The 18,773-nt window shown below is 43.1% G+C and overlaps 3 protein-coding genes across 3 annotated transcripts; 2 read left to right on the top strand and 1 right to left on the bottom strand.

Moving 5' to 3' along the window:
• The first annotated feature begins 180 nt into the window (after positions 1-180).
• On the top strand, positions 181-4,289 carry mylpfb (myosin light chain, phosphorylatable, fast skeletal muscle b). The gene is made up of 6 exons (XM_061757369.1): positions 181-336; positions 658-756; positions 1,587-1,767; positions 2,104-2,182; positions 2,279-2,327; positions 3,454-4,289. Exons 1-6 carry the CDS (start codon positions 334-336, stop codon positions 3,553-3,555), a joined length of 513 nt encoding a protein of 170 aa, XP_061613353.1. The 5' UTR covers positions 181-333; the 3' UTR covers positions 3,556-4,289.
• Positions 4,290-5,029: 740 nt separating this feature from the next.
• On the top strand, positions 5,030-13,204 carry pgap3 (post-GPI attachment to proteins phospholipase 3). The gene is given in 9 exon segments (XM_061756206.1): positions 5,030-5,351; positions 5,353-5,485; positions 7,293-7,390; positions 7,634-7,786; positions 7,871-7,933; positions 8,758-8,819; positions 9,688-9,824; positions 9,962-10,166; positions 11,046-13,204. Coding segments are annotated over 9 exon segments (996 nt in total). The 5' UTR covers positions 5,030-5,270; the 3' UTR covers positions 11,110-13,204.
• Positions 13,205-13,611: 407 nt separating this feature from the next.
• si:ch1073-416j23.1 (rac GTPase-activating protein 1) lies at positions 13,612-18,453 on the bottom strand. Its single transcript, XM_061756205.1, is given in 18 exon segments — positions 13,612-13,739; positions 13,847-13,943; positions 14,078-14,186; positions 14,266-14,398; positions 14,805-14,910; positions 14,980-15,030; positions 15,033-15,180; positions 15,246-15,341; positions 15,413-15,580; positions 15,645-15,733; positions 15,839-15,971; positions 16,140-16,238; positions 16,597-16,650; positions 16,714-16,786; positions 17,164-17,303; positions 17,519-17,721; positions 17,855-18,002; positions 18,325-18,453. Coding segments are annotated over 17 exon segments (1,839 nt in total). The 5' UTR covers positions 17,946-18,002; positions 18,325-18,453; the 3' UTR covers positions 13,612-13,690.
• Between the last annotated feature and the right edge of the window lie 320 nt (positions 18,454-18,773).

Below are 18,773 nucleotides of genomic sequence, written 5' to 3'. Positions count from 1 at the left end.
TGTGTGTCACTTTGGCCATATTAGTCCACACATGACGCCAAAGTCACAGCCCGTGTGTTGGCATTGAATTCACCTCATTCCAAGACTCCTGATGCCTATTTTGGAACGTGGGTTTATCCGATACGGGCCTCGCCACTTCCTCGCTCCGCCCCTTTTTCTCTTACTTTTCCATTAGCTCTGTTTTCCTGCCAAACCCGATGGTGCGGCTAAAGTTAGCCCCCCACAGGCTGGTATATAAGGCCCTGCGGGGGCCCGTTGCTTACATGTCAGTCACATCGGCTTGGCGTAGGCTTCTCTTCTTGACCAACAACAGCAACCCAACAAACTTGAGAGATGGTGAGTTTTTGTCTTAAGTTTTGGAACGCAATTTCTCTTCCCATCATTGACTGCATGTTGGGAATTACCAATAAAATCTTTGGATTTGGATTTCTAATGCTAAACTTTTAATTACTTTTTTTTTTTTTTTTTGCATTAGTATGACATTACTAATGATCACAGTCATAGCCCGTATAGCCTCACTGTATCTAGTGTATATGCTATTCAATTACTGTCCATGCACTTCTGATTAAGATGCAATCTGAATTCCAGTGCCTTGTACTTGTGACATGTATGGTGACGATAAACCTGAATCCAATGTATTTTACGTTCGCATCCTAGGCACCCAAGAAGGCCAAGAGGAGGCAGCAGCAGGGTGAGGGCGGATCCTCCAACGTGTTCTCCATGTTTGAGCAGAGCCAGATCCAGGAGTACAAGGAGGTAACCTCCCCATCGCACGTCAAAACGGCATCATTTGAACGACGCATGTCGAACTGATGACTCGGGAGGGTGGGGGGCGTGACTGCCAGCGACCCCCCTCTCCGGTAGCCTCCTATGTGACCCCACTAGAATGCTGCCCAACAGCTGATGGGATTAGCAGTCAATGGAAGCAGGAACAGTCAAATTTAAATGACTGGATAACAGTAACGTGGATGCAAGTAGAGACAGTGATGAAAAAAAAGAATGTAAAGATTGAAACACTTTGTGAATCATGGTAATTCAATGCGCCCAAACACCCAAATTAAAGAACTGTCTCCATTTTTAGGGATAGCCTTTATTCATAATCTAATGAACAAGACCAATTTGCCAAGAAAGTGTGTGCCTGAATGATTAATAAAACATCTGACATAAAAATAGAACCCATTCTGGTTCTTGACCCTCAAACCCTCCTCTAAACGGACCCCCTTGAAGGCCTCTGAGGTGATGGAACATTGCAGCGAGGAAGAGAATAGTCACAAGACGCAAAAAGGGGACGGGGTACGGGCACACTGTGGGCGATAGCTGTAATCGATACCGAATGCCTGAATGTTGCAATGGGCTTGTCTGGCATTCCGAGACCATTTTACCACCTCGGGAAGACAAGTGGCCGACCTGCTGCCAAGTCCCGAACGGTTTCCGATGTCATTTATGGTTTCACTGTGTTTGTGTGTGTGTGTGTGTGTGTGTGGGCAAAGCGAGACGAGCAACATTTACAAGTTGACGTTGGCAAGCCACGGTCATACGCGTGATTAGGATACCGTGTTTTTGACACGCATGTCATGTGTCGGCAGGCTTTCACAATCATCGACCAGAACAGAGACGGAATCATCAGCAAGGATGACCTGAGGGACGTGCTGGCCACCATGGGCCAACTGAACGTGAAGAATGAGGAGCTGGAGGCCATGGTGAAGGAGGCCAGCGGCCCCATCAACTTCACCGTCTTCCTCACCATGTTCGGCGAGAAGCTGAAGGGTCCGTTTCATAGCTTACATTCATTACATCTTTATTTAAAGTAAACAAAAAAACAATCACAACATACATTTTCCTATCAATTAAATACTTGAAATGTTTAGAAAGTGGCTCTTGCATCCTTTGATTTTTCTGTACGCAGTCCTTTTGAAGAGAAAAAAAAAGTTTAGACACCGTTGACCTATGCTGATTTTTGGCGAGAGAAGCAGGGTACACTTTGGATTGGTCACCAGTCAATTGCATGGCATGAAAAGACAAACTACCATTTGAAATGAATGGACACCGTTATGAGCATTTGTGAATTAAATACTCTCGAGTAACTGGATTTCCCTCATATAGGCGCCGATCCCGAGGATGTCATCGTGAGCGCTTTCAAAGTCCTGGACCCCGAGGCCACCGGCTCCATCAAGAAGGAATTGTAAGATCTCGGGAGTTTCCAATTTCAATCATTCCGTCGTCTTGAATCAACAAACGGATATTGAAATGTTCATTTGCGTCCGCTTTCCTTCTCTAGCCTTGAGGAGCTCCTGACCACCCAGTGCGACAGGTTCACCGCTGAGGAGGTGAGCACGAGCACAGTCGTTATTATCAACGCATTATACTATTAGCGGCTCAAGGGTCTTTTTCCACCGAGGCCTCTGTACAGACAAATGCAAGGGGCGGACTGAAACATGCTAAAACCAGTCCAATATACTGTTGGTCAAACATATGCTAAGCAGTTAAATTTTTTTATTATTTTTTTTAATGACTTGAGGCCTATTTTTTCTCCAAAAAAAAAAAAAGAATTTGTACTCCAGATTGTACAACTTCTGTAGTTCTTGAATTTCTTTATAGTTATTTTTTCACCTGGAAAAAGGCCCAGCTGAGAATTGAACTCACAACTCCAGCTTTACAAGACCAGTACACTAACCACTGAGCTACAAAGAACTTCATGTTTCTGTTTGTCTAATGAAGGCCTGCTATCTTAATTTTAACGCAGCATTTAAAATGCCATAGATGGTCTAACGAATAGCATCGCTTTTGAGGCGTTTAGAGCCCCTTAAGCAATGGATATTTAATAATAATAATAAAAATAATAATAATTTGAACATAAACGGCAGAGCAACACATGAAGACAGATATCATAATACTTACAGGCATATATATTCTTTATCCTCAGAGAAGCTAAACTTCCTGAGAATCAGAGACCAGCTCCAAGTACAGCATATCCGTATGTCAGTATTATACTGCCCCCAGGTGGCCAAGGCGCCTGGACTAGAGAAGGAGCAGCACAATTTCCATTGAACTGAAGCAATAAATGTGGTTAGAACGGTTCAATTACTTTACACTCCATTTAATTATTGGATTTCTGTGTGTTTTTATAAAGTACAATGCTATGGAGTGCTATTTTTCTTACTAAAAGCAACACATTACAAAATATTTTGCTTATGTTTTTTTTTTTTTTTTTTTTGGGTGGGGGATGGCGCTGGAACGGATTAATGACATTTTAATTACTCTCAATAGGGAAACACGATTTGACATACGTGTGTTGACTTCTAAGTCAAGGCACCACTGTACTCTTTCGGAATACAACCTCTGTCTTGTTTTTGATGAATATTTGAATTGTTAGTCATGATGGTGGAGTAAGAAGTTTTAGAATCACTGTTATTCATTTAACAATATTATCAACCTGTTCCATCTGTCGTCCAGATGACCAACCTGTGGGCCGCTTTCCCCCCTGATGTGGCTGGCAACGTGGACTACAAGAACATCTGCTACGTCATCACACACGGAGAGGACAAGGAAGAATAAACCTGCCTCACAACAAAACAAAAAAAAAAAAAACAAAAAAAAAACCCTCCACCTCACTTCCGCGCCGAACCTTACCGAACCGTCCTCACGCACCTCCCCGGCCCGCTCAGTTCCGCTTGCCAGCTCACTTGGGAAAAGACTTGTCTCCTTTATCGAGACACTCACAGTGAGAGGACCTGAAGGCTTCGGTGGTGTTTGTGTGTGAGCACCAACGTGGGATTATTTGCAAATCGTCAAAACATAATAATCTCGCTACATCGCTGTCCCCGCCGCTTTACCGTCCATTGTGTTCATATTTGCGAGTTAAGGCCAGCAGTGCGTGCATCACACCTACATTACGCGTTCGCAGTCCGGTGCTCCTACAGAATGTGATGCGTGCACAGCCACTTACTTGAAACAAGTAAGCAGTCTGACCCACTTGGTCTGTTAGTCTCAACCTCGCTTGGATTTTCAGTGGAGGTGTCGTTATTTTGTGGAGGAAGAGTGGGGGTCTTGCACTAAAATAGTCAGCCCTCCGCCCCCAGTCTTTCTCCCGTAAGGACAGGTCAAGCTGCAGGGACGACAGAGATGCCCGAAAGATGACGAAGGGGCAGGAAGGAAAGAAGAAAAAGTAAAACTGACCTCTTTCTTCCTCTCCACCCTTGCTGCTGTTTCCAACCTGTTGTTGTGACTGCCTGTGTCTCCGCTGTAACAAAGAAAGAAGTACAAATAAAAGCTCACTGTCTTTCACACCATATTGTGTCTTTTTTCTTTGTTCGTTTGTTTAATTTGAGGGATGCAATGAAATACAATAAGCACAATCTAATCATACACACAACAACATTCTCAGTTTTGCAGAAAAAAATATACATAAGTACAGCTTTAACAATATGTCTAGTAATGTACTTGCATCATACTGGGACTTGATAATATTTCCCCCACCACACATGATACAGCTAAATAAAAGATAACCACTTTATTAGAAACACTGTCCAATATAATACGTTGACTTTACCTTGTCAAATTAACTCAAATAAACTGGATTACAGTAATTTGTTACATTAAATATATGACATTACAGTAATTTATTTATTGTAAGACTCCAGCAATGAAATCCCTTACATTGTGATAACAATTTTATTTATTTACTTAAATTAAATGAAATTCAACTTCATATTCTGAGGCAGTAAATGCTTAATTGTGTAATTGCTTAAACTAATGTCAACTTCATTTTCTTGGAGTGACCAGTATCGGTGTTGTCCGGCATTGAGTCACGTGACGTTTAGACAGGAAGTAAAGTATCAGAAGCAAAACGCATTGTGCCTTCAAAATAATATAAAAACGCCGCTTATCAGCGTTTTAAAAACGTCTGTAGGGTAAATCACTATGATTACATGTATATATCGGGTATTTATATTTTTTTATATAGATTATTGATGAACTAGTTTGCCAAAACGTACACAACACCATACTGTAAACATTTACTTTGGAAATCGACGACCAGAAGTGAGAGTTCTGCGTGTTTTTTGACGTGTTTTCAAAGGCCGCTCCGATCAACTGGTACCGCTGTCGTCGCGTCAAAGGCCACTTTGTCCCCACACACGCAGTCACAAATGGCACCTCGATAATGTGGACCGCGGGCTCCCGAACCTCCCGTTGCCGCCGTCGCGTCGCCGTGCCTTCGTGAGTGCCTCCGCCGCCGCCGGGCCAAGACCCCACCGCCGCCAGCCGCCAACATGGCCTCGCCGCTGTCCCCCCCACGCACATCTGTCAGAGCGGCTTCGGTGGTCGTCGTCGTGCTCCTGATGTCGGCGACCTGCCGCGGAGGGCTCCCAGGGCGACCGAGAGCCGGTGTACAGGGACTGCGTCAAGCAGTGTGTTCAAAGCAACTGCACCGGAGCTCGGCTACGGCGATACCAGACAGGCCAGTCGCAGTACATGGCACTCACAGGTGAGATGTCCATTTTCTTCTTCTTGTGTCGTTTTATTATCATTTTTTTAAAATTATTATTATTATTGTTTTTTTTTTTATGTAACTTGCTCATTTGAAAAGGCTCCAGCTCAAATAACCTTCTGGCTCTATACTGACAATTAGTCTTCCTTTTCTGTATAGTGTAATGAATTTGTCTGACAAAAAAAAAAAATGTGGGAATTTGATTTTATATTTGTATTTTTATATTTTTTTTGTCTGATTGTGTCCTTTTCAACCCATTGGATAGATCGATCATAAACAAGATGTGTCCAAAAAAAAAAAAAAAAAAGGTTGCAGGACATTATTATGTATGTGTGTGAAATTTTCAAAGATGAATTGATTTACATGAGACGAGCCAGGGTCAGACAGATCCTTTTTAAAGACGATTTCAGTGATATTAAGTATCATCTTTTATGAAAGTTAGTCACGACTCTTTTAACATCAAGAGCAACCAGGCCAAATTACATTTGCCAGAATCACAGCAAAATACATAATTGTGATTATTATAGGGGATTTGAAAGAATATCTTACTCGTGTTTGATGTTTTTTTTTGTTTTTTTTGAGTATCGTTTGTCAACTGTAAATTTTGGGAAATATCCGCTATTTGTAACATTTGTACTTGGTCAATAAGAAAATTTTGAAATTGAGGACGAAAACTGCAAAATGTGTCAGTAGTCAACAGTATTGGTAAGGAAAATAATGCAAATGCCAAGAAACATGGAATACATGAATACCTTGGCTCCATTTTTTAAATATTTTTTTTGTCCCAAAAAAATTTCAGGTGGGAACAAACCTGAAAACGCTTATCCCCGCTCATTCAATAATTTTTGCCTTAAAAAAATCAGAATACAAAATACGTAATTATTTTTTTTTCAATGCAATTATAATTATCTGCAGCATTTTACTATATACTATGACTAAATTTGAGCTGTCAGCTAAACTTGAAACTGCATGGCCTAATGGTGTCGCTGGAACAAGTTGAAAGCAGGTTTTTCTTGTCTTGCAAGGTGTCGCGAAGGTTTCATTGGTTTCATCACCGTTATTGGGATTCTGCTCTATCGATTGTTAGGTACGTTCCCGGGATGGGGTGATTAATTCCAGTTGCTACATTCCAGAATGATGCTTATTGAGAGGCTAAGAGGGGAAAATAATAAAGTGGGCCTTGATCTTTTGTTATTAAACATTTGTCGTACCTTAGGCAGCACAGGAGCCTAAATTGAGCAGACGCACATATTTTACATTTGAAAACTCTCAGGGCACACTGCTAGTGCTATTGAAAATGAACTCATTTTAAAAAGAGCATAATAATAAATATCAGGGGAAAAAAGCTGCCGACCCGAAAAAGGTTTATTTAAAATTGCCTACGAATGCCAGAAGACGGCAAAAAAAAGACTTTTTTTCTATTACACAACGCCATGCCCCAACGAAATGAAGCTCTTCCACTCACTTCAACATAGTTCCTTGGAATCAGGATGGCGGCAAAACAGCATTGAGGTATTACACACAAACAGCGATTTCCTTTGAAAACAAAACAAAAAAGTGAAAAACAATTTCGAAAAGTATTTTTTTTACATTTTTAAAGTGCTTATTTTTTTTTAAACCTAAAAATATATGTAATTTCTTCATTTAAAAAATCGTTTGCGAGAGATCAGACGTCATGAAATGTAAATACGACCTTTGTTGTGTGTTTTTCACTACTTATTTATTCATTTATTCAACTGTCAATAAAGGGTTTGACTTTAAAATTCAATCCTTCCCTGAACGGCTGTTCCCGTTTGTGCTCCAGGTTGGACTTGCCGCGATGATTGCCGCTATGAGTGCATGTGGACCACGGTGGGCGTTTACCAGGCTGAAGGCTACAGAATCCCGCAGTTCCACGGCAAGGTTCAAAATCTCTTTCTTGATGAAGTATCACAGGATGTGTTCCCAAATTACTGCTGCTTTATAGTAACCGTATGTAGTCAAGTTTGCCATTTTGTAGCTTATAGGTTATCGCCTCAATGTATCCCACAATGCACCTCAAAAACAAAAACAAAAAAAAAGTGATGAAATGATCTTGAACACAGGCACAATTTGTCTAGTGTTGACATCAATAAACATTTCTTGTGTCACGTGCGTGCGTCTTAGTGGCCGTTTACACGCTTCCTGTGCTTCGAGGAGCCGGCGTCCGCCCTGGCCTCGCTCCTCAACGGCCTGGCGTGCCTTCTCATGCTGCTGCGCTACCGGAGCACCGTGCCACGCCAGAGCCCCATGTTCAACACCATCAACGCCTTCTCTCTGGTCTCGCAACTTGACGCTGTCGGACAAAATGACGCAGAGAAGCAGAACTTTTAATAACTTAAGATGGTGGGTGTGTTTCTGCAGGTGTCACTCAATGCTTGGTTCTGGTCCACGGTGTTCCATACCCGGGACACAATCCTCACTGAGGTAATGTGATAAGGCTTTCACGAAACACGATACAATTGGTGTCTTGAATGACGAGTTTAATGTGTTCCGTGATCTCGATCGTAGCTTAGAACTCTTGTAGCTCAGATCATATTCCCTCATTAAAATGACTGGAAATGCCATTAATCCGTTCCAGGCCCCCTCAAAACACCAACAAAGAAACGTAACGTCTTTTTAAATACAAAAATGAGCACTGTAAAGTATTGTACTTTATTTAAAAAAAAACATACGGTAATAACATCATTAAATAGAATGTAAAGAATGAAAGAGTTTGCACATCATGATAATTCAATGGGCATTGTGCGGCTCGTTCTGGGGTGCGCAACTTGGCCACTAGGCGCAGTAGAATAAATATGTGAATACAATAAACACTTGAAGAAGACAGCTCAGTAAGATGCAGTAATATTAGTTGTTTTTCGCGTAGGATAAAAAATATGTGATTGTTGTCATACTGTCTTGTCTATTGGTGTTGCTGCAGCCCTTAGCCTGTAAATATCAGTTGCTCGATATCATTGCTGGTTTTGTTAGCCCGTCTATGGCGTTTCGCATCATGTGTTAGCGGACCTTGCTAATTGTCCTTCTGTTGCGAGCAGACTAATGGCATTTCACTTCCTTCATATCAATGAGGAAAATAGATGTCAAGGGACTTTTTTTTCCAAAGCTCCAATTGTAAGAGGTGTTTTGCTGCTTAATTCACTTAGCAGCTTAGCCAATGAGTAAGGTCCTAATGCCAACTACTAATAAGCTTCCCAGCAGCGAAGCATGTCTCTTGCTCTTGATCTCACTTTTTTTTTTAACTCTTGCAGAAAATGGACTATTTCTGTGCCACTGCAGTCATTCTCTACTCCATTTACTTATGCTGCGTCAGGTAATTGCCAACATTCCAGGAAATAATGTAAAATGAATTCATTCTCTCTGGAGTCCAACTGTGATCATTGCGAAACCTATATTAACTATACAGAGGCTGCTTTAAGTTGAATTTTTAAGTGTAGAAAGAGCTTGTATAATACAGCACTTTGTTTAAGTTATTTATTATAGCGTGTACTGCCACCATATACCGTTGCACACTCGCATCAACACATCATCACCCCAAAATTACTATGTTAAATTGCTTATTTAATATGCTAAAAAAATTGCTAGTTTATTACATGGTCATTTATTAATTTGATTATTTATTGATGTGCATGCAAACTTAACTGCGAGGCTGACGAGTGTCCTTCTAACGTCTCAGACATTTTGAGCGTTCAAGAGCGTCAATAGATTTGTTCTCCAGCTGTTTTCACCACATTAAATTGGTTAATACAGTGAAACCCTGCTATTGGCGGGGAACAGGGACCGGTCTGGACCGCCAATAGTGAAAATCCGCTCATAATTGACGGCCATAATATTGCATTGGGGAAAAAAAACTGATAATAATTTTCTTTAAACCCCCCAAAATCTTTGAATAAGTGGAAATAAAATGGCAATAAGCATTTTGGTGATTGGTCCCAGCCCTCCCCCCAAAAAATCTGCAAACTGGTGAATCCGCCGGTGCTGAACCATGACTGTGCGGGGTCCGCTGTATTGTGTAAAAATCACAATAGTATCGATTTGTGGGAAAAAATACGAAATTGACCATATTCGGACATACGGGAATTCAACGGTGTGGCTCGGCTCGGTGAAAGTTGGTCAATCCTGTTGCAGATCGTCACACAGATTTTTCTCTCATGTTTCCCCCGTTTGTTCGTGTGTGGCAGAACGTTGGGCCTGAGGCACCCGGGGGTGTCCAGCATCGTGGGGGTGCTGCTCATCTTGGCCTTCACGTCACACGTGTCCTACCTGACCTTTGTCAGCTTCGACTACGGCTACAACATGGCTGCTAACACCTCCTTCGGTGCGACGTACGCCGGGGTGGCCGTTCCGAATTCTACAGCCAAATATGATCAAACGATGCTTGATGGATGGCCCCCTGGCCTGCCAAAGGCTTGTTTCTGCTCGAGACTTTTGTTTTTCTTTTCCTATCATTTCAAGGCATGGTGAACCTGCTGTGGTGGCTGTGCTGGTGCTGGAGGAACCGGCGGACGCTGCCGTACTGGTGGAAGTGCGGCCTGGTGGTCGTGCTGCTTCACGGCCTGGCCCTGCTGGAGCTGCTGGACTTCCCGCCTCTGCTTTGGGTCCTGGACGCGCACGCCATTTGGCACCTGAGCACCATCCCCGTGCACTTCCTTTTCTACAGGTGGGGCCGCTCGCTCGTCTCCTCTTTCGCCCTCAACTTGTCTCAGAAATATTTTGTTTTTCTTACAGACCGAATGTGTTTGTAAATGTATTTACCTTACAAGGTCATGTTCACAAAAAGGAATTCAGAGCAGATACTTTAATTTATTTGATAGCCTCAATATCCAGCTCGGTATCCATGGACTAGTGCATGCTTTTTCCACTACTAGTGCCACTTTGGGCCTACTAGTACGTAAGTAAACATTAGTAACCTATTGTGGTGTAACACTACTAGACCCAACTAGTAGGCATGTGTCACGCACTAGTAGCCTCCTGGACCTTACGAGTAGCACCAACATTTCCACTGATAGGTTTCCCTCACTAGTAAGATGTCCATGTACTAGTACACTATTTGTCCTCACGAGTAGGACAACTTTGGCACACTAACAGAAAAACTGTCATACTAGTAAAGTTTTTATCCACTACTCGTGCCACTTTTGACTAACTAGTATGCAATTAAACCTGAGTAAACTATTGTTAATCCTTTCGCGAAGAGGTCCGTACAAGGTCGCTATTTATAAAATTGGACATTTAGCGCTAAACCAGTTGTATTAGTAGCGCACAGATGTCAATTAGTGCACAATTTTGCCTCACTATTAATGTAGTTGTGCTACTAGTGTGCAAAAATGTCACATAGTATTGAAAAAAAAAAGTTACACGTTGAAAGACAGTCATTCTACTTGTAGAGTGAATTGACATTGAGCACTTAGTACTTGTACACTCTTTGTCCTATAGCATACTAGTAGGAAAAATAACATGTTTGGTATACAAAAATAAAAAAACGAAAGAGGAGATAATGTTGTCTCTCAAATTCTAAACTGGTGTCTACTGGCGCTTGCAGTTTCCTGATAGACGACAGCCTCTACTTGCTGAACACAGAAAAGCTGGGCGTCAAAGTCGAGTAGGAGCTGAGCCCCGTCGTCCGACACCGCCGCAACTCTCCAATCATGGCCACCGGACACACCGACATAGAAGTAGACCCGCCTCCCACGTGACCTGCATGACACCTTCCATCAGGCAGAACCGTTTACATTGTTTTATTATTGGTATTTATTTGACATTTTATTTTTCTTTCTATTTGCATTTGCCTTATTGTCCATATGTGGGAAAACAGAGTGAAAGTGAAACGTTTGAATATTTAAGAATCCACTTTTTGATTTTGTATTTTTTTAAGCCCAATATGCAGTTTGAGCTTCCCTTCGATAGGTGGTGCCAAAATCCCCTTGAAAGTGTCTGGGTGCATCTGTGCCAAAAGTGGGAGAGTGGTGCCCCCCCCCCCCCCAGTCCTGTGGATTGTTCGAGAAAAAATGGGGGGGAGGTTATGTTTGAAGGTCATTTTAGCTGACTGAGATTTTTCTTTTATTTTGTGCCTCTGTTGTCTCCTTTGCTGCTGTTGTTCATCTTTTTTTTTTCTTAATTCTATCACCTGCTCCCTTAATTTTATTTTTGGTGCTTTTGTTGTTGTTGTTGTTTTTCCTAGAGTGGGATGTGATCATGAAATGGAAGTCTTTTATTCACCTGGATTGCCTTTTTAGCGTGACGACAAATTGAAAAGAATCAGAAGCGTTTCTGAAAGAGTGTTATATATTATGATATTTAAAGCAAAATTTGTATTTTAAGTGTTTTAAGAAATTTCTTGATGGCTTTTGTATGGATTTCATTGCTGCAACGGTCCCTTCAGAATGGCGCGCACACACCCTCAAAATGCCAACATGCTTGCGCCCGCCCCCTCCATATGTGCACTTAAGGGACTGGCTCACTGGCAGAGTGAGTCATCAGTTCGATATTGCCGCGACTCCTTGGCGACCCGGCTAGTCATCAGGAGGCGCGAGTCGCCAACTAGTCTCCAGGTCAGTGAGACGACGGTCTTAGGGATCCACACGTCAATGTATTGAGTTTGGAATTCGGCTCATGCTTTTCTGTTTTGAGACCGAACAATTGGAATTCGGCTCATGCCTTTCTGTTTTGAGACTGAACAATGGCCGCAATGTGTGGTTTTTGTGGTCACGCACAATTGGATGGTTGCTGAATGTTCCGTGACAATTTAGGATTATACATGTACAGTGGTGCCTTAAGATGCAAGTGACCCGACTTAACAAGATTTTCAAGATAAGAGCAGGTAGTAAACAATTCTTCAAAAAGGAGGCTTCAAGCTGTTTAATGACCATTTGACGTTTACTGTCAAACTAAACAACCATTTAAAACTACCACACAACTTTGCCTCCAGCTAGCTTAATGCTAGCACACAATGCAAAACACCATAATAGGGCTAACAGATAAGCATCAATCGTCGCAATGTCATAAGGAACGGATATTTGAACACAAATGGTGCATCAACACGTAGACAAGATAATACAGAAAATATCACAGGCATGTATTTATCCTCTGCGAAGAACAACTAATACTGTGGCTTACTGAGGAGTGTGCGACTCCATTTATAAGCCGTATGTCTCTACAATACTGCCCCCAACTGGTCAAGGCATAGACATGAAGGAGCAGCGCAATGTCCGTTGAATTAAAGCCAAAAAAAATGTGGCAAAAACTTTAATGCTTAAACACAATATAAATCTCTGCAAAAAAAGGACTAATATTACTACACTTGAGTCATTTACAGCAGTAAAAAATTTGTCTTCGTGACTTATTATACTGCCCTCCGGTGGCCAAGTCTTGCACACCAGGAGTCGTAATGAATTCATGATGCACAAATTGTTAATTCTTTACATATGTTATTAACACTGTTTTAAAAAGTATATTACAGACTGCTGTTTCCAAATGTCTGCTGTATGACTGTGATGTAACAAATTAAACTCGTATCTCAAGGCACCATTGTGTACATGTACATCAGATGGGTGCAGTGGAACGCAACAGTCGTGAGCTTTAAAAAATTTTTTTTTAAATGGAATTCTTCAGCTGATTGTTAATGAGCATTAACAGTCAACCTCAGCTGACTTGGCATGCGTGAGTTCATGTGTACTTAATAAATTGGCAAGTGAGTGTTTACATTAGTGACTGGTGGGATAAATTTAGCTTATCGAGATTGGGCAATTTGATTTGATGTCGGGAACGAGAGACTAAATCATTGCTGTTCATGGATGGTTGTCTTATAACAAGCAAAATTAACATTTAAATCCGAAAGAATTATTTTCAGTGCTGTATTTTATGGGCTCATGTAAGTTACCATTAAGTGGATATATTGTTGCTTTTCCCCATCTTCCTTTTTCTACATGCCACACACATCTACTGCGCCCTACACAAAACTCCACCTCACAAAATTCACACACAAAAAGTAACATTTTAAGATGTTGAAAAAAAATTAATATTCTTTGTTGATAAAGACTTGAGGCTCACGTGTTTTTGTTGTGTAGAAAGTAAACTCATTTCCCTACGACATGAAAATGCTCAGCCAGTTTAACATTTCAATGTATTTTTATTTCTTACAAAAAATTTCTGAAATAATACTTGTTACTAAGCTGGATGAACATTGTGTCAGCTGGGTGACGTGAAGAACCTCCTACCCGGCTCGGCGCACCCACTGCTGAAGGAAGCATTCATTTTTCGAAATAAAAAAAACATGACAATCGGACAATAAAAGCATCGGAATCAGTCTTGCGACGTCATCAAGTGGCGCTTCCTTCATCTTACCTCCCCACGTTCTTAGTGCGACTTTGAACGAACGCCCTGGCGGGCACGCCCTGGTAACTGCTCAGCTCGGGAGACGTTAGCGGATCAAAGAAATGAGCTAAAAGGGACCAACGTGAAGATAGTCAGAAAACTTCAATGTATACTTTGCCCGTGCCACGCAAGTAATTTCTGAGTAAAGAATTCAAAATGGTGTCAGAAGAGGCCACATGATGGACGAGTGTCAAGTCAGACCTCCCGGTCCTTGACCCTGGTTGCTGCTTTTATGCGAAGAGGAGACTGCGTGGACGCTGAGCACACGCCTCCAGTAGTCTTCGGGGAGCGACAAGAAGCGAAAAACGACCTGACAAAGAATGTGGACGTACTTTAATGACATGGCAAGTGTGTCTACTGTACATCGAATGGGTTGAAAAGCTCCTCACCTTCGGCTGAGTATTGGTGTCGCGCATGATTGTTGATGGCGACGGTTCCGCCAGTCCGTGTCCCACCAGGGTTGGTCCAAAAACCCGGGAAAGATTATTCTGGTCCATCTGACACTGTGGACTTTGCATCACTCTGAAACATGAGGACACATTTGTTTTTTTCTGCTCCTGTGGTTCAATGCTGGCAGGCATCGTTTACGTTATTAATCCTCGATACATTAAGGATTAATGTACAACTCGATCGTGTGTACAACTTCCTACATGATGCGCATTTGGAAGACAAGACGCTTGTCTGGGTACGACAGTCAAAGCCGGGATTCGAACTGCCGACCTCTACCAAGTGAGCCACGGTCGTCCTTAGCCGTATTAGTTTAAGCAGAGTGTTTATTCTTGTGATTTGCATGAAGATCAAACATGAATAAATCATGCAGCAATGGAAGACATTCCAAAAGGGTTTGCATACTTTTCCTCCAACTGCATCCATATTCTGAACACGTCTGCTGAAAAGTGTGTCAATATTGATAAAACGGACAAATTACTTGTGGAAATGAAGCATGAGGAAGGCCAGCGTGTCTCTGTGGGGCTTGGGCAGCTCTGCGACGGCCCGGATCACGGTGGCTGAACTCTTCTGCTCGTCGCTCATCTCTGGCAACAAAGTTAGGACGTGACGGCGTGAAACAACACCGCGGCGATCGGAGGAAGCCTTTATCGTACCCGAAGCCGCCATGAAGTTGCGGTGGAGTTTGAATGTGACCAGAGGTTCTTCAGCTTCCTCAGGAAGTCTTTGAGGAAGCCGCAAACCACGTGGATGTCCGAAACGCTACTCAGTTGTAACTGCGTTTTTTTCCCACCCAGGAAGCGATCGCGCAATTCCTTGACCTGACGCTCGCCACCGGGAACTCTGTAGAGGCCTCGCTGAAAGCGGAAAGAAAAGTCTGGACTTTTCCGGGACTCCGGCTGATCGCCAGCGGCGAGCTCACCTCCTGTAAGCCCCGCCTCTCGATCTCCTTCACACACGCAACGATGAGCGCGGGAATCCTTGGATGGGTCGTAGGAGCAAAATCCTCCAGTGAGGCCTGATGAGCAGAGACATGAACGCAACGGCCGCCATTCCTAACTTTTTGCAAAACGCCTGAAAGCTCGCTACCATCTGCTCTGCACTTCCTGCGGCTCCGGCCGCCCTGGATGCGCACGTCTCCGCACATTTCTGTTTGCACTCAGGATGAGAAACGATGCGGCAGTTCCTGCACTTGAGAGCCACCTTGCCAAAGCGGATCCTCTTCCCGCAAGGCAAACACATCTCGGGCCGGATCACCTGGCAAAGGAGCAGGAAGTTTACGGTAGAACTTTCAAGCAGGAAACCAAAAGGAGTCTCTCACCGTTTTAGACAGAAAGACATGTTTCTGACATTTTTCCGTCCGCACTTGAGCTTCATCGGGATCACACGGAAACCACACAGAGGTTTGATCTGCGGCTCAAAAAAAAAAAAAAAAAAAACTATTATAAACTATATTCATGCTTTTACTATGAAGTCAATGAGGAAGTTGATAAATAACACTTTTTGCCCAACAACCTCTGGCACTGTCAGGAACAGCAAATTCCTGTGTGAGGTCTTCAGGCGTCTCCTGCGTGATTCCGACCACCGTGTGAACGTGACCTCCAGTGTCAGGGGTCGTCACTAATGCCTTGACGGTGGTCTCCACCTCCTGAGATGAAAACACGCCCGCACGACTAAAAAGTGAAACTTTTTTTTTGGGTCTCAAACACTTTCTTCGCTCTGCTCGTGTAGTGACATTTTGTTTCGTGACATTTCCCGACATTTATTTTATTTATTTGCTTTCACGCATCCCCGATGTGTTTGTCAAGTTTCTCACCTTCTCCACAGTTTTTTGCTCCGGCAGCTCAATAGAAATATTCCCGCTTCGCCCTCGCTTTGCTACCGGTGCAGCAACGGTCACACCCATCGACGAACGCTGCAGAACCAGAACAATATCAACTTAAGAAACACAAGTACGTCTTCACGTGAATGCGCAATGTTGTCGAAAGGTTGGCTCCGCGGGAAATGATCCAATTTCAGTTCGTTGGACCGAAAATGTTATTATTTACTACAAACAACGCATCTTTGCTAGCGACAGATAGTGCCAGCCTATCACTTTGTGGTCAACTAAAAAAAGTCCAAATTTCACACTGGGCAAACACATTCGTAGTTAAATCGGGACACAATTATCATTATTCCATTCTCACACTTCCTTTTATCCATTTGGTTTCACTAAAGGTTGGGAAACAATGGGCTAGTCAATGTTAGCAGCGGGCTAGTCAATGTTAGCTTACCCTCCTCTCTCGAGCTCGGGACCTGAGAGGTTTCAGCATACTTGCGTCCAGGTCCTGGAAGCACGAAAGCTCAAAGTTACCAACCTTCCGTTGTATTCATGTGTACAATGACCTTACCATGTCGTCATCTGTCCGATCGTAGCTGATGTCGGAGTGCGAAAAGAAGGACGACTCGTCGATGGCGGACAACCTGACGCACGGAGAGTTTGTTAAATGCAGCGGCCGGGCGCTGGGTATTACTTTTGTCATCGGGGATGGACATTAACTTTTTTTTGTTTTGTTTTTTTTTGCAGACCAGCCACTGTGGCTCATGGTTTCCCAGAGTTACGAGCCACTCAGGATTTTCACTAGCCACAATTTTGTTGTTGGGCAATAGAGGTTAGGCGCTGACAGAAATGTATCCCGGTCAAAATCCATTCTTCAACAGGGGAATGGGGAAAGGGTCTGACAAAGACAGTAGTACATTTGTCATGTCGTCTGAAATTCACCTGCATATGGCGGGTGTTAACATCAAGCCCTTATCATCATCATCATCATCATCATCAACATCACTGCTGACTTTTTTACCGTTTGCTGCTGCGGTGCAAGGTCTTATTGGCACCTTTGTGTTCAAAGGCGGCCAAAAGGGATTTTTGCTCCTCGTTCAAACACGCGCTGGATTTGCTGTCGTGAACCAGGATGTCGCACATGAGCTGCATCTGCCTCTGCTGTCCACATAAACGATAGCACGCTTGTTAATCTCAACCCCCTAACTTTGAATGAAGCAGGTTGCAAAACTTTTATCGGTTTCTTCAATTCTGGTTCCGCCCCAGTGTTCAAACCCAAAAACCTTTTGGGTTTCTCTAGATCACCAGATCTAAAGTGCGAACTCTAAACACGACTGTTCAATTGCACCCGGTCGGGGCTGTGTGGTTTTCCTTACCAGGTACTGATAGTCGCCTTCAATCTTGTAGCGTTTCCTCATCTCCACGTCCAGCTGGTTGCGGGCGTGCTTGAGTTTGACCTCCAGCCCGGCTTTGGCCACGTCCGACTTGACCAGCAGCTCCTTGTACTTCTTCAGCTCCGTCTCGGCGTGCAGCCATCGCTTCCTGACGCTCTCGACGTTTTTCACCACCTCAATAAACTCTGGGAGCAAGTGGCACAAAAGACCGGCATTCACTAGCATGGAAGTGATTTTTGTTTCATTTGTACTCCAAGTTATTCATCCGGCATATTCTTCTGCACGTTAAGCATTTTACACATGACGGGCCAGACTCACCAAGCTCTGTGTTGAGGGCATTTTCCTCAATTGTGATTCGCTGGAGACAGAGAGCTAGCAGCTCCTCCATGATGAGTCGAGACTCTCCCATCCCTCGGCAGCATTACACAAACTCTTATTGTGAAGGGCTTCTCCTTCTTCCTGTGTGCTTGAGAGTTGATTCAACTCTTATTGTGGCGCTCGAGAACGTGTACTTGCGACTGGGCAGAGCAACCATAACATCATCATAACATCTTCCTTCCATTCGCCTGTGTAATTCAGTTTGGCAACTTCGACTCTTCCAAATGTGATTACAGCCCGTCAGAATGATGTTGTTGCAAAATGAACGTTTTGGTCGAAAACGAGCAACGTGGTTTATTGTTGAACAGATAAGAACACACAAACAATTGGTAGCTTGAACCAAACGCTGCATTTCCACGTGATGAAAATGATGATGATGATAATGATGATTGTAATCGTTAGGAACTCACATTTTGCAGGTGAAGGAAGCGTTGCGGGTTACTTCTGTTTCCCGCGTGCGTTTCTCGTCGCCGTGGCCTGTGACGTCATTTATGCAGGTGGGCCAAGAAATACAAAAAAAATAAAACGAAGAAAAAATAAATAATTCATCCATTTGTCATATATTTGCTCAAACATTAAATCAATTTGTTTAGGTATTGATTATTGATTTTGCTGTTGCTTTCCCCAGTGATCCATAAAAATACCAAGGGGGGGGGGGAAAAAAATGCAGTGACGATGAATGTCCACTTGGGGGAGTCACATGTCCGGATGATGACGTTGAGGCGCGCGTCGCAGCTGAGGATGCTGGGAGGAGGAAGATGACGATGAGAGGGAGGAGGAGCATGATGAAGATGAGTACTGACAGTCTAACACACACACACACACACACACACACACAATAGCTAATAGCTAACTGCTA

The sequence above is a fragment of the Phyllopteryx taeniolatus genome, chromosome 19, assembly GCF_024500385.1.
Source record: "Phyllopteryx taeniolatus isolate TA_2022b chromosome 19, UOR_Ptae_1.2, whole genome shotgun sequence".
NCBI classification, from domain to species: Eukaryota; Metazoa; Chordata; class Actinopteri; order Syngnathiformes; family Syngnathidae; genus Phyllopteryx; species Phyllopteryx taeniolatus.
The sequence above is the reverse complement of the archived record's forward strand: the minus strand, read 5'-3'. Positions and strand labels throughout refer to the sequence as shown.

Bases quoted from the DNA above. Each gene is read 5' to 3' on its own strand.
- mylpfb (XM_061757369.1), top strand. The intron at 1,768-2,103 runs GTCCGTTTCATA...TCCCTCATATAG, and splicing joins GTTCGGCGAGAAGCTGAAGG to GCGCCGATCCCGAGGATGTC. The intron at 2,183-2,278 runs GTAAGATCTCGG...TTCCTTCTCTAG, and splicing joins GGCTCCATCAAGAAGGAATT to CCTTGAGGAGCTCCTGACCA.